Source organism: Excalfactoria chinensis, chromosome 2 (assembly GCF_039878825.1).
Source record: "Excalfactoria chinensis isolate bCotChi1 chromosome 2, bCotChi1.hap2, whole genome shotgun sequence".
Classification (NCBI taxonomy): domain Eukaryota; kingdom Metazoa; phylum Chordata; class Aves; order Galliformes; family Phasianidae; genus Excalfactoria; species Excalfactoria chinensis.
Genome location: NC_092826.1, coordinates 57,693,002 through 57,707,839, shown reverse-complemented (window position 1 = coordinate 57,707,839; position 14,838 = coordinate 57,693,002). Strand labels below are relative to the sequence as shown.

At 34.9% G+C, this 14,838-nt stretch overlaps 1 protein-coding gene across 1 annotated transcript in view; it reads right to left on the bottom strand.

Moving 5' to 3' along the window:
- The window catches only part of LOC140248793 (dynein axonemal heavy chain 5-like), a 144,593-nt gene that overhangs the window by 76,224 nt on the left and 53,531 nt on the right, over positions 1-14,838 (bottom strand). The window contains exons 45-52 of the mRNA XM_072329829.1: positions 13,264-13,398; positions 12,091-12,280; positions 9,762-9,979; positions 8,561-8,872; positions 4,000-4,089; positions 3,666-3,902; positions 2,996-3,163; positions 174-380 (exon numbers count right to left, since the gene is read on the bottom strand). Coding sequence (XP_072185930.1) covers positions 174-380; positions 2,996-3,163; positions 3,666-3,902; positions 4,000-4,089; positions 8,561-8,872; positions 9,762-9,979; positions 12,091-12,280; positions 13,264-13,398 — 1,557 coding nt within the window. The remainder of the gene's footprint in view (positions 1-173; positions 381-2,995; positions 3,164-3,665; positions 3,903-3,999; positions 4,090-8,560; positions 8,873-9,761; positions 9,980-12,090; positions 12,281-13,263; positions 13,399-14,838) is intronic.

Sequence of the window (14,838 nt, the reverse complement as noted above, 5' to 3'; positions counted from 1 at the left end):
TGTATATATTCTTTCTCAAGACAGTTTATAAATTCTGCAGCCTCAGTATGTAGACAAAAGAAAAGACTTAAAATCTATAATGTCTGTCTTACTTCTGAAACCAGCAGGTCACTATTTACATCAGTAGTAACGGTAAGCCCAGCAGTTCTCAAATGTTAACATTTTCCTTTTACCTGATCACCCCATTCATTAATCACAGGCATGTTGATGTCATCAATAAAGACAGTCATTTTCTTCCCTGCTGGAGGACCATAAGTGGTACCCATTCTTTTATCTACATAACTTTCTATGGTCCTTTGGAACATATTTGGTAGAGTTGCAGAAGAAAAGTTTAGGCGCTTGGACAAGTGAACATCGGGATCATACTTGCTCATGTAATCCTGTAAGATAAACCAATATTAAGCAAATTACACTGGTAACTCCAGGTTATTTCAATTGACAGGAGACACAGATGCCCAGCTGCCCTGCAGAAATGAAACATCTACAAAACCTCAGTCCTGATAGTAACTTTAAGATGTCTAACAGCAGCTTATTTAAAATAAACATACTGTCTCCCACCTAAAATTCAAGCTCCCCATTAATGTTTTCTGTAAAGTTTCTAAGCATTAAAGTTTTAATAACACTTACTAAGAGTCTCAAAAAATGACATATGACAACTCAGGATGCAAATAAATTTTGCATCAGTAATTGCTGAGAGGTTTCTAAACTCAAGCTGTTAATGATCATGTGTTACGGCAGTATTCCAGGAAAAAAGAACAGAAAAACCATTTTTACATTTATACCATACCACAATTCCTTACAACTAAAGCAGAGTAAAGGAAGAGTCATGTAAAATTAAATGCAGATAGATCAAATTTACTGATATTTATCTTCTCTTAATGAAGGACTCCTTGGGTTTTACGAACACATACAATTCCCAAAGCGGCTGCTAATGCCCTAAAACAACAAGAGTTTCATTCTTCTTATTTAGAGTGGTTCTGTAATGGAATTTAAAAAAGAAGGAAAAAAAAAAAAAAAAAAAAGAATCCTGGAACATAAATTGGTAATAAAAATTCCAGATTTCTAAAATTATTTATCTTAAAAGTTCTCCCACCATGATGACAAAGCTGAATGTACTTCACATTCTTATCTTTATAAAGGTGCTGATGAGAGGTGTTTGGTATGTCATAAATGTAAACCTCTATCACTGCTGATTAAGCAGCCAAAGCCAATTCACCACAACCATGAACATATAACCACTCATAACCAGTCTAAATACACACTTCTGCTTTATTCATTACAGCATTTCATATTCTTTACGCGGTAATGGTAACATTCCCCAGCACATAAATGAGAAATATGTTTGAAAAACAAGTTTATTCTATGAGGTTATTTTAGTTAGTTAACTATCAGATTCTGTATGTAATTTTCAATGCTATCACACAAGCTTCAAGTCAAATTCAGTTCTTTTGCAATTCATGGATTAAGAATACAGAGTGCTAAGTAAAGATCTTAAAGAAATATTCAGTTATAAGTTCTTTATTTAATATACTGATGTCTTACTCTAACCTTCAGATTAGTACCTTAAGAGCTCTATACTAAAACTTTTTACTTCTTTATGAAAATAGATGCTTATGTCTAGAAATTTCTTCTTCACAAGGTAGTGAAAAGTAAAATTCTACAGAAGTAGAAAGCAGAAGGGGAACATTTGTAAGGGTAGTTAATTTTCAGTCAACTTTAAATAAGATCAAATATCTGTTGGCACTTTTTGACACTAAACTCCCATGTGTAAGGAACATACTCTGCTCTGTAGAATAGACTTTGGGTAAGCAACACCCAAGAATCAGTTCCAATTATTTTTAGGGACAGGAATGGCAGCTGAAAGATCAAGGTTGCCAGTATCTGGCCAAAATCCAGTATGCAGAATATCGAGACCACCATCCAGACCCCGCCTGTGCACTCTGCTAAAATAGTTCTCCAGCTGGTGCCAAGAACAGAAGTTGACATTACACCGGCATGCATGTTGGCATCAACAGCTGAGCTGAAAAAGTAGTATTAATGGCAACTGGCACTGGTACAATTCACTTTATGTCAGGGCTCAGAAAGCACATCCCTGAAGGACATAAAATGGTTCCAGATTTTATGAAAGCCAAAGGTCAGTTTAGGCCAGTGTTTTTCAAATATTTTTAATTTCCAAGATTCTACAAATCCTCCTGTAGAGGCACAGATGCTTGTTTAATAAATTCAGTTGTCCTAACAGTAGGTTAGGCTTATGCCGCCGTCTTTCATTGACTAAAGAGTATACATATTTCCCTGAAAAACCATAACCTTTTTGTTTTTAGAAAGTGATTTCAAGTCTGATGTGAAATCTGTGTTTGCTCATTCTTTTTCTGTCTTCTGTAGTAAGTTACTAATTGTACATGTGTGTAATTGCTACACATCATTAATACATGCTTTAATTTAATAGTTGTTGTGTTCTTATTTTCTTGCACAGAAAGAGCAGTGCATCTTTTCCACTGAGGGAAATAAAAGAATAAATTTTGTGCACTAAATTTACCCTCTGAAACATTATCCCAAGTAAAGAAGTAAAGTTGCTTAATTCTTTTCAGCATGGCTTGTGATGAAAGTCCAAGCAACAAGGGTGTAAAAAAAAAAAACAAATCAGTTCACATATTTCGCCACTGAGAAAGGGAAATAATAAATAAATAAATAATCATTCACGAATTAATATCTCCTTAGCAAAATCACCAGTTTGACTTCTCCAAAGAAAAGAAAGATAAAAGAGCATTTACAAGTCATACAACCTTGCAATCATGGTTAGCAAAGTTTAAATAAACTCTTTGTACTAAAATACAGATATTTTTGGTTTTTTGATTGTAGACTATGTGAGCATTGGAAAAATGCCTCAGTGGGAGGCATTGATCTTTCACTTCAATTTAACATTTCTGCCAATGTCGATTATTTTTATTGCAATGTTATCATATGAAGATATAACACGTTCTTCCATTCAACCTACCTTAATCATAACTGTTTTTCCTGTTCCCTGTTCCCCAATTAGCAGAACTGCTTTTCCTTGCTTCATGATAGTGTACATTAGAAAGTCTGTTCGAACACTGTCTACATTTGGAACTAGAATGGAAGTATATTCTGGTACTGAATCTTTAGGGTAAATATATTCAGGGACCTGCATAAGAAAGTTGTGAAAAACGTTTGAGATTTTGTACACTGCCTCACAGGCACTCTACATTAGAACACAAAAACAAATGCACTGCATTAGCAAAATCTCTCTGCCTGAAAGCTAAGCACTGATTTATAACCAAGCAGTACCTTGCCAAGCTATTGTAAAAGGATGTTAGTATACTAATGGGATATTTTCATTTCACAATTCTCTATTACATGAAGATAGCTTTTTCTTGCTGGGTGATACTAGTGTGACAGACAGCAGACAAACCTAAGATAACTTTTCTGTTTCTCTTCCAAAGCTATTTCAAATGCATGTTTCTATTCTCCACTAAAGATACTTAGGGAGAAAAGAAAAAAGTCTTTCAAAAAAGAAACTCTTGAGCAGTTCATAGGGTTAATCTTCTTAACTGAATTATGGAGGGTTTAAGTGATAAAATAATATGGCTCTTACCAAATACATCTTTCTTTTATTAAGAAAGCTTAGCATGTCACAGCATACGAACCTTCTTTGACCAGTGCTCCCACTGGCCACTGGTACTAATACCAAATTCAAACATGGTTTCTTCTCCATTCACAGCTGGAAGTTCTTTCACTGCAGAATGCTTTCGTAGGAACAGCTCCATTTTCAGCCTGTCATCCGGTTCCAAAAGAGCTCCTATTGACCACATTACAGCAAAAATGAACAAGCGAGCAATATGTTCCTCACTGAGCTGCTTTTCATTTCGATCTGACAATAAACCCTGCAAAGCAGATGCAATATGTGACAACCACAGTCCTAGGACAACATCCCAGCACAAATAACAGAATGACAGATAGAAAAACCAATGTCTTATCTACCTGTAGAAGGTCAATAGCTTGTTTGATGTACATACATTCTAAAACTGCCATTTTTGGTGTCACAGCAGAGAAAACAAAATTGATCATATCCTGGAAAGGAAAAATATCATTTTAGGAATCTGCTTCCTTGTTTCAAGGGTATGCTTCGTTCTTAGACATGGCCAATTTCTTAAATTCAACAATATTCTCGGCTATGTTCCTAACAAACGTTTTCCCCATTTCTGGAATTACGAATATGTGAACAAACCAGGAAAATTGGTTAGCAATAATATACTCTAAAATACATTTTGATTTATGGCAGTCAGCAGAGTTATTCACATAAGCTGTACAGCAATGTTCTAAGAAGCAATTTGAAGACTGCTTTTCAGTTACATCAAAAATCTGCCATTTGTGCTCTCCACTGGAGATTTTAATCTACCATTGCCATTTGTGTAGTGGGAAGATAGAAGCACACAAACTGCTGCAATGATATGCATGTAATGCATGATCTCACCACTATAAATTTATATCTGATCTGTTCTCATTGAACCATATTGTACCTAACCCTCTTTAAGCTAATACACTATTTCCTGTAGAAGCATGACAGGATCCAAAGGGAATTTTGCAAATAATTTAAATTTAATCCAGACTTTTCCCAGATTATTCCATAGTGATGGCTACTGTGCCTGCCTCAAGTTTTCTCTAAGATTTTCAGCAAAGTTGCAAACTAATGTAAAGTCCACTCTGAGAAGAGCAGAATTGTCCTAAAAATATCAATTGCCGCCTACATGCAAGCAGCGTGGGAGATTCAGTTCTAAAGACCTTAAAAACTTGGACCTAAGCCCCTCTGAGATTCAGCTGCTTCATCTGAATAATAGGATAGCTGTCACACTGAGAACCTCAAATTGCTTAATAATTGGTTTGAGACACTCAGAATAAAGATATTTCATAAGTCAAAGTTCTCTGTACTTTAAGGAGCTCTGTTTTCATCAAAAGCAGTTTCATGCTACTTAAAATTCCAGTGAGGTTTGTGTTATTCTTGTTCCTTGAGTTAATGGAAAAAAAAAGAAAAGCATTAGGTCTATATGCACCAGTATTTCATTATTACTATTTTTAAAACAATATATGACAGATAGTAGAATGCAAGCTCTAGACAGCAATTAGCACAAGTTAGCTACGTATATTTTGTTTGGATGGAAGACTGGAAAAACTAAGTTGGGCCATGATCAATAAAGAAAAATTGCAAACAATTTGGATCAGGAATTTGTTATCTTACAAAAAAAGACTGCAAAATGAAATCACATGGTATAAACTTGTATGAGAAAATATCTCACTGTCACTTTCAGTATAAGTGTAGTAACGGTGGAACTCACTGGACTGTGCAATACAGTTTAGGACAAGATGTTGGTATCATCATAGTATCATAGTATCATAGTATCGTGCGAGTTGGAAGGGACCTTAGAGATCATCGAGTCCAACTCCCGGGTTTCGAGCCCTCTGTGTAGCGAAGTGGCACTTCTACCCCTGCGCCACAGGGGGGATTCGAACCCGGGCCCTCCAGTGCTGCAGGCAGCAGCTTAAACCACTGCGCCACTGGGGTAACATACTCACGGGGTTTTGACAAACACAACTAAATTATGCCAAGTTATTAATACTTGCAATAATAATTTAAGCATCAACATATAAATATTAAAAATAGGAAAGTCTGGATTATGCATTCACCTCTATGCTCCAGAGGTAAAGGCAGCCTTTACCCAGATGTGATTAGGGTGAGATCTAATGTGGAAGGAGAGAGATGGTGTATCTGTCTACTCTGCTATTTTTAGGACTTTAGGAATTCTCTAAAATAGGTCAAAAATGGATCCAGGATAACAGATTTTTAAAATAACTTTAAAAAATATATATATTTACATCATGTAAGATCTGTTGACTACAGATAGCAGCAACATTCACAGATTTAACAAACAATGCTAATAAAGCTTTAAGAGAGCAGAGACGTTGGAATGGGATGGAAGTTAACTTGAAATCACTCTATGATTCTATGGTTCAAATTACTCTCAAGCAGGGAATGTTACTGAGAAGAAAGAACAGAGACTGGGACAATGAATGTCCAACCACACAATCACCCTGTATAAAATATGTCATGGAAGCAGAAAGGGCTCAAGAATAATCTTAACTTACAAGAAGGCTGGAGCTTGGCTTTTTGTTTGTTTGTTTGTTTGTTTGTTTAGTTCTTCACTTTATCCCTGTCTTTTACATGAAAGCTAATATCTTGCAGAATATTCCACTATTCATGAAAAGAATTATACTCTCTCCATTAATTCATAACTATTACTCTCTGGGACTTCCTCCTACATAACTGCTACTTCCTGTACCTTATTAATGATGGTTTTGTCCAGTATATAGGCTTTCAGCAACAAATTCTGTTTTCATTACTAAGTATGATAACTAGAGATTTTTAAAGCAAACTGGAATTACTGAAGTAAGAATCTTACTTCAGTTTTAGTCAATTTTTCCAATTTAGATTGTCTTCACAAGACTCAAGCTGGATGTGGCTCTGGGTAGCCTGGTCTAGTGGTTGGTGACCCTACACATAGCTGGGGTTGAAACTATATGATCATTGTGGTCCTTTTCAACCCAGGCCATTCTATGATTGTATGACCTCCATAGGTATACTTAAAGTCTGACTCTCCTTAGTTACTGTATTTCCATGCACAGCCTAATCTTCATTTTCTTCAAAAAAAAAGGGAAAAAAAAAAAAAGATATTTGAAAGCTGCATACATCTGTGCTTTTCTTAATACTAGCATTAAATTGACTTAGCTCTGTATTTGGGCTTTGATACTACTGTTAAAGCATCTTATTTTACAAATTTTCTTTTAGTATTTAGTTATCCTTTTTTTTTTTTTTTTTTTTTTTTTTTTTTTACATATACATGTGGAGGGAAATATTAACTGTAAAAAGAGCTATCTGAATAGAAAAGTAGTGTCACCCTCATCTGTAAAATCACTGTCACCACTTCTATTATGTGAGCAGCAAAGATAGCTCATTAGGAGTGAAAAAAGCTTACAGCATGACAGCTTTCATTTACATTTCGATAGTTCCAACTACAGCCTTCAGCACAGAACTAACTTCATATTTCGTATTTTCATCTCTCAATCTAATAAAATACATATTTTTTCCGGACTTTATTGCTATTGCTTCAGGCTTGGGTATTTTAAATGTTGTTATTATATTTTTGGAGCAAGTTTCAGCAAAAAAATATAAACAGAATTGTAGCAAAGAAGCAGTAAATTGACCCACATATACATCACTTAGGAAGCATATTTTAAAATTCATTATCAGAATTGATTCTCTTGCTGCTGCAGTAAATACTATGTCATATCATTATGTTTTTGAGGTAGAACAAAATGAATAGCTTGTTAAACATCAGTTATGAAGTAAAAGGGCACTAAAATGAAACATATCTGAGAGAAGACATTTGTTAGCATTCTAGGCATTCCAAAACATAATGCAAAAATAATCTTTCTGAAAATGTCACTCAAAGTTCATTATAAACAGCATTTTTAAAATCCAACAAAGAAGAAAAATATTACAGGAGGAGACTTTGTGAAGACTGACTGAGCTCACAGAGGAAAACTGGAGAAGAGAGAAAATGGGAAGAGAAGGGATGTCAACAAGTTGCATTTGTTACACAGATTTTAAGTGAGGAAATCAAAAGATCACAAAGCTGAAAGATTAAAAAGTAATTATTTCTATAGACCTTTTCAAAGAAAAATAAGTAATTTTTTGTAACTGAAAAAATTATGCTGCTGAGATTGTTCATTAGGACCACTGTCCATCACACTAATGAAAACTTTTAAAATATTCATTATGCCAGGCTAAAACAGAGAGAAAGAATGTTCTGAATTCTCCCTGTGTACCTATTGATTGAGCAGAACTTAGTAAGGAAACGTATCAAAGAGATGCCATCTCAGAACTCTCTTCTGGAACAGATGCACAGATTATGAAATGAGAAGGGATACTGCAGTCACTTCTATTGAAGTTTAGAACATCATACAGCATCAAATCGCCCTCAATTAATTTGAGCTACCACACATCGTTTAAAGATACATAAAAATAAATAAGGGACCAAATGCATTTTTGTTACAACTGAAACTGAGAAAGATTATAATAGCAAGATCTGAAAGAAATTAAGCTTCATTCACGCTATTTCAAATTTAACAAAAACCACAGAAGTTTATCCACTTCCTTTATGTATCCTAACAAGAACTAAAATTGCAGTAACAATTAAAAAGAGAACATTTCTGTTTTGACATCACCATAAAATAATCATGGATTTAACAATTCACTGCCAAATATCCTACATAATCAAAACAAAACATCCAGACTATTCATCTGATATAGTCTCATTTGTACACTAACGTTAGAGATCATTTTCTTTCTTTCTTTTTTTTTTTTTAAAGCCTTCATTCTTATCATATTACATAAACAAACACAAGTAAATCACTGAAACAACATTAGGATTAAACAATGCTATATTAATAAAGAATAAGGAATGTCTAAAATGATTGAGTTAAGTACCTGAAACACAGCACTAAAGCAATTCCAAAGAACATCAGAGTATGTAGCAGGCAGTGTTTGCAGCCAAGCCATTAAAATAGGCTTCCAATCTAACACTGAGGAACTCATGAAGACCATCCCATTACGAGAAACTGTTGCTGGGGAAGCATTGTCAATGTTATGAGGTTCAAAAATAATTTTGCAACTGGGGGACATTGGAATACGATCTCCATTGGCCAAAGTCAGGGTCTTATTATCGTCCAGTACAGAGTTCAGGTTTTCAATCCATATCGCATCAACAGGCCCATCCAAAACTATCCAAATATGCTCACCCTAAAGAAAGAGATACACATGCAACTTCATGTAAACCGACAAAAAAAAAAAAACAAAACATCAAAAATAGACATTTAATCTCAGCGGATGTGCTTTTGGATATAAAATCATGATTTGCTGCTGACTGGCTCAGTATGTTCTGCAGTTTTCATAAACTGCTCAGTGATTGAACCCTTCTTTTATTTAAATTGTGCCACATCAAAAACAAATCTCAAAGAGTTGTGACAAACAAGAGTTTGGATTATTCGAAACATAAGACTCTCCCTCTCTCCTAAAAACAAAACAAAACAAAACAAAAACACATTAGCAAACCCATCGTTCATCAAGGTGAATGAAAACATTTCCAGTTAAATGAAGTCACAGGCAAAGGCACATGCTCCTCATGGGACGCTACTTAGTTTCCTCATACAAGGCTTCCTATTCTATAAACGAGAACTGAATAAAACTAAAACTTCTTAAGATTTGAGTGTAATATTACATAGTGAACCTTCATGTGCAGGTGCGATAAAAGAATTTGGAAATAGAGCAGTAATGACATAAAATCAGACAGGAGAATATTACCTTTCTTGTCATGTCAAAAAATGAGTAGCTCTTGCTTTTGAATTTGAACAGCAGGACTACCTGATTACAGAAGGAAGCAAAACTCTTAAAATATATTCCAATTTAATTCTGGAACCTCTGGAGCTTGGGAAGCACAGTTCTCGCTGGCATATACACATAATTCTGACTTTGGGGTACATTCAGCTGTTCAGATACAAAGCAAAACTAACACTAAATTTTCCCATTTGAATTTATAACAGAAGATTGTTCACATAAATGACAGATAATGAGATTGTATGGATACAACAATAAACACCCTTATTAACTATCACAATAGAATATCCATTACCTTCTTTGCTTTTAAAGTTTTTCTCCATAATGTAGAGAAAATGCCATCTGTCCAATCATTTGTGGCAACATCAAGGGTACCAAACATCTGGGAAGCTGTGATTGCCTTTGGGTTCATTCTCATCTCTTTATGAGGAACACCACAATCTGTCATTGCTTTCATCAAAATATTAATGCATTTGGTCTTTCCTGCACCAGTTGGACCTAGAGTCATCATACCTTAAGAACAATTCAAACAGTTAAAAATGAAATACCATGCTACCATTTAATGATCCTTTCCATTAGCGATCCCTGTTTTATCCAAAAGCCAGTACAAAAAAGATGTTTCTCTATAAATGCCTGGCCTATTATGACAGGCAAGTCTATGTGGGTCTGCATCCTCCCTCAGGCAGTTCTGTTCCTTTTTGTAATTGGTAAACACAACTGCCTTTTGATGTTCACATGCAATGACATTGATACAACTGGTGGTAAACAAAACCAGTAATTTCTAAATGTATTAAATGAGCAGTTCCCAATACATACAAAATCATTCATATCTTTCAGGAACACACAAAACTAAAGTATGCACCTGCATCTATCTATAATGACATTTGAATACATTTTTTCTTATGAAACTAATGACAGTAACTGCACTTTTAATTTCATCAGTGTCTATGCATATTGTCTAAGGAAAATAAAGCATGTCTTCAACAATAAATTGAGCCTACAGCTGATCTTTTTTAGTTTATTTTCTACATTAAGTATTCAAGAGTTCCAGAGTCTGTTCAAAAGCAAATGAACATTCAGAATGAAATTTCCAAAGCCTTCTATGGAAGATAGGTAACTCCTGTTAATCCTAGTGGCAACTGGACAGCACAGACCTTAGCTGGCTCTATAAACATCTTCAATAGAATGAGGGAACATCAAACCCAAGTTCCAGTCATAATCTGGTACAATAGAGTACCTGGCATGCACACATGGATTCTTTATTTGCACACATTGCCTCTACTCCAACCAAGGGGAATCATGTGTTTTATAGATTTTTCTCCATTGCATGAAATCCTATGAGGATCCATAAATCCAAAAGTCTTTTTCCCACCATGAGCAAGACTGTGCAGTAAAAAGCCCTGGCATTCAAGTATTAGGTTACTTGGAGCATGGCCAATGGAATAACAGGCATATATGGAAAAAGACATTTAGACAGAATTCCACAGTGGAGAAAGCCCAGAGATCCTATGGAGCTTCTTGCTCTGGAGCTGTTCTTCAAACAACTTCTTCCAGCAAGAGGTATATCTAATCACAATTTAAATCATAAAAGGTTTTACGATTCCAGTATCAGTGTTATAATTTGATATAGAACACTGAACCCAGCAGCTTGGATGCAAATTATATACACAACCAAGTATTAAAAACTAGTTCCTTCATCTAATCCATAATCTGAAATAACCTTCTGAAGCATTAGCTCTCAGACTATATGTGAATATGTGAGCAAGTATTTCCTTCTATTCATTCCATTTGCTTGAGTTTATTGTTCGCTTACTATCACACTAAAAGAATAAAAAGGATGGCTTCTTCAATATAGATTTACTACTTTATCTTTCCTCCCTCACAGGCTAAAATGCCTAGATTTATAAGAGTCTTGGCAAGCATTTCAAAGGGAGAACATATTTTTTTTCAACTATGAATGGCAAATTTGTTTGTACTAGCATCTTTGGTATTCTTCTTAGGACTGGCTAAGTTTTATTCATCAGCCTCTTGTGGACTATAAACATGGCAGGTATAGAAAGCCTGACATTGGAAGGGACCTGTGGAGGGCATCTCGTCCAAACTCTCTGCTCAAGCAGGTGGAAGTCTTATTTCTCTTCAGACTCACTGGCCAGATTTGAACAAAACTGCACTTGGAATTATAGTGCATGCCTAGTAAAATCTATAAAATAAAAGAGTTGACAGATTATTTTTGCAAGCTCCTCAGTATCACTACTTCACAGTAACATTAACAGGACTGATCACTGAGAGCAAATGTGGCTTTCAGAATACTGAACAAATTCAGATGACTCTGAATTGCAACAAATACTCTATATTTCAACTTATACTATAGAAATTTCAATCATTCTGAAGGCCACCTTCTTATTTCCCATAAAAATGTAATGCTACAAAGCTAAAAATTCACTATGTGTGCATTGCACAGTGATAAAGAATCCTAATACTTTCCTATCCACATAAGCTTTAAAAATGACATCTGTCCAATTTCAAAATACGTTTTTTGTGAAAATAATCTACACTCCGTACAGATAATATAAAAAAACTTGATTGCTTTTATGTAGCCTCACAGCCTCTTCTCTCATACTAACCATGTCGGACTCGTTGAGTTTCATACAGCTGAATGAGTTTAAGAATCCATGGTGGATGATGGATAAGCCCTGCTTCCTCTGCCTGCTTTTGAATGGCTGACTGTAGTTCAGGATACACAGCTTTATCCAGAGTAATTCCAGGGAATAGGTCATTAATGAGACTCATAAATAAAGGTTCATCTTCATCCACCTGTCAAGGATAAAGTAGGGAGGAAATATATTATTTATTCACTGAAATTGTTATTACAGCTGTAAACACTATTCAGGAACACACTGTTTAAAAGACAGTAGTAGAAAAGATAATATTTTCCAAAGTAAATATTACACATCTGATTTATTAAGTGAATTTCATACAATGCAATCACAAGTAGCAATTTCTAAATTAAATACTTGAAGCTTACAAAAATGTTAACTTTGTAATAAAATTTGTATCAATATAATCACAGACGTTTCTCAGTTTGTCATACAAGTCAGCAAGATTTATTAAAATTCTATTTTCCCTCAGATTTCTTATGATCTTTTTCATTCTGTAAATCACTGAAGCATGCCTATAGGTTCGACTGCATGTACCAGTGAGCTGAATAGATTAACATCAGAAACAGTGTAATTGCAAGACTGGTTGCCAATGTGAATACATGGACTCTAGATGCACCGTAACCTTTCGATTACAGCAATAGAAATAAAGGATTAATACTTTAAATAGTGATAATAAGACAGACTACACTATACAAGGAAGTGTTAGCTGCTTCCAGTTACTTCATTCATTGCAATTCTTATAATATTCTAAAAAGACAACTGGCTGCCCAAAAATGTTTAAACTGAAACTCTGGATTAAGTATCTTCAACGACACTATTAAAAAGTAACACAATGGATTTTTCCTTTCTCTCCATAGATGGGGTAGAAAGAAGAAAAAACAAAAGGCAGGAAGAGGTCAGGTCCCCTAGGATATTGGTATTTCTGATTATTTCTCCACCTAATGTTTCTGATGTGTTTTCTTCTCTTTAAGAAATACACTATAATTGTATTTGAATAAAAATAAATACTCAAGTAGAAAAAAAAAATAATGAAATGTATCCAACTGGTGAAGAAAAAGAGCTTTTCAAAGTGCATAATAAATACACTTCACAAAGGCTAATAAAGTACTCTGGGAAAAGACATCAGTTGTACAATACCAGTTTGGAGAGGTTCATGTCCCGCAGAACTCTCATCACTACAGTTTTCTCTGGCTCTTTGGGATTAGATCTTTTCACTGCTCCAAGTGTTCTTAAAACGGACAGGATATTTCTCAGACCAAAGTCATAGTGAACCTTGAAATGATAGATAAGCACAATTGCTACCACAAGTACTAAAGAATTCAAGAAGGGGTTGAAAAATATATTCTCTAAAGAAATCTCAGCTATTGAACTTTTAAATACTACGAATTTCACTGCTTTTCATCTTTTAAACTGAAGCTCCAGCTCTATTGCCATCACATCCTGAAAATATTTTCCAGTGTTTCATGTCAACGTCTGTCAAGTCACTCTTTTGGCTACCACATTCACACATCATTTGTAACAAAGCTGCTGCTTCTATCATTTTCTTAAATTCATAATATGTCGGATGCACAAATAGTAAACCACATGTCTTCAGACTACGCTTTGTTACCTGCCCACATAAGAACTGTTAATATCTTGATATGTGAGGTACTGGGATTGGTAACTAAAAGGGCCCATCTCTTGCTGATATAAAAAGAACGTACTGAAATTATATATGTACAATTTGTTTATATGTGAGCCTATCTTATCCTATACTTATCTCAATTCATGCTCTGATATTTTCATAGCAACTGAGGTATTTCCACAAATAAGATATCTTCTGATCTATATACAGTTATTTGTAACGTATGATTCACTATTGCTATCACTGACAAACTGGAACAACACACTAAGCACTACTCAAAAACTTCAGCAATGAATGGCTAACTGGTTATTACTTGCCAGTTTGTAGGGGATATCAAGATGGTAAACAGTACCATAGCTACAGTTCAAAGTGACTAAGGAAATTCAACAAATGTTCAACATAGGATGAATTTAAATAAAGAAAAGTGAAAAATACTGCAGGGAAGATGATCTCTGACTGCAAAAAAAAAAGTGAGGAACAACTCATCTTTATTGAGATGAAAATCAAGCAGATGCAGAAAGCTTTCTGAAAGAAAGTGCGTGTCATGGGACTCAAACCACAGATTCACCAGTTACATAAATCTACAGCTATACAAGGCAATAATGATGCAAGTGATCTTTTTGGGACAGTTAGAAAGATCCTTCCATTGTAGTTGGCACTTAAATACTGTGCCCAAAAGTTGGATTCCACACTTGAAGTTAAACCCATACTGAAGATATTCTAGAAAGTAAGTAAAGATATCAGCCAACTATAAAACACGGTATATCACAAAGAGTGTGCTATATAAGTAGGGAGCGAAAATATGTAGCACATAGGATGACTTACAGTTCAAGTCTTCAATGTGCAAAAAAAAATCTGCAAAGAGGAAGGCAGAAGGAATAGGCAGGAAAAGCAGCAACGTTACAGCATGGGAGATTCAAGTCAGCTTTACGGAAAACTTTGTGACCATAAGGAAAATCAAACTTTGGAACAGACTGCCTGGGAAAGTGCAGGCTGCCTGTGAATTGAAAATGATAAGAAGAGTCACAAATATTTACAGCAAATTATCTAGCAAAGAAAACAGCCTCGGTGGTGCGAAGTGATAGGAT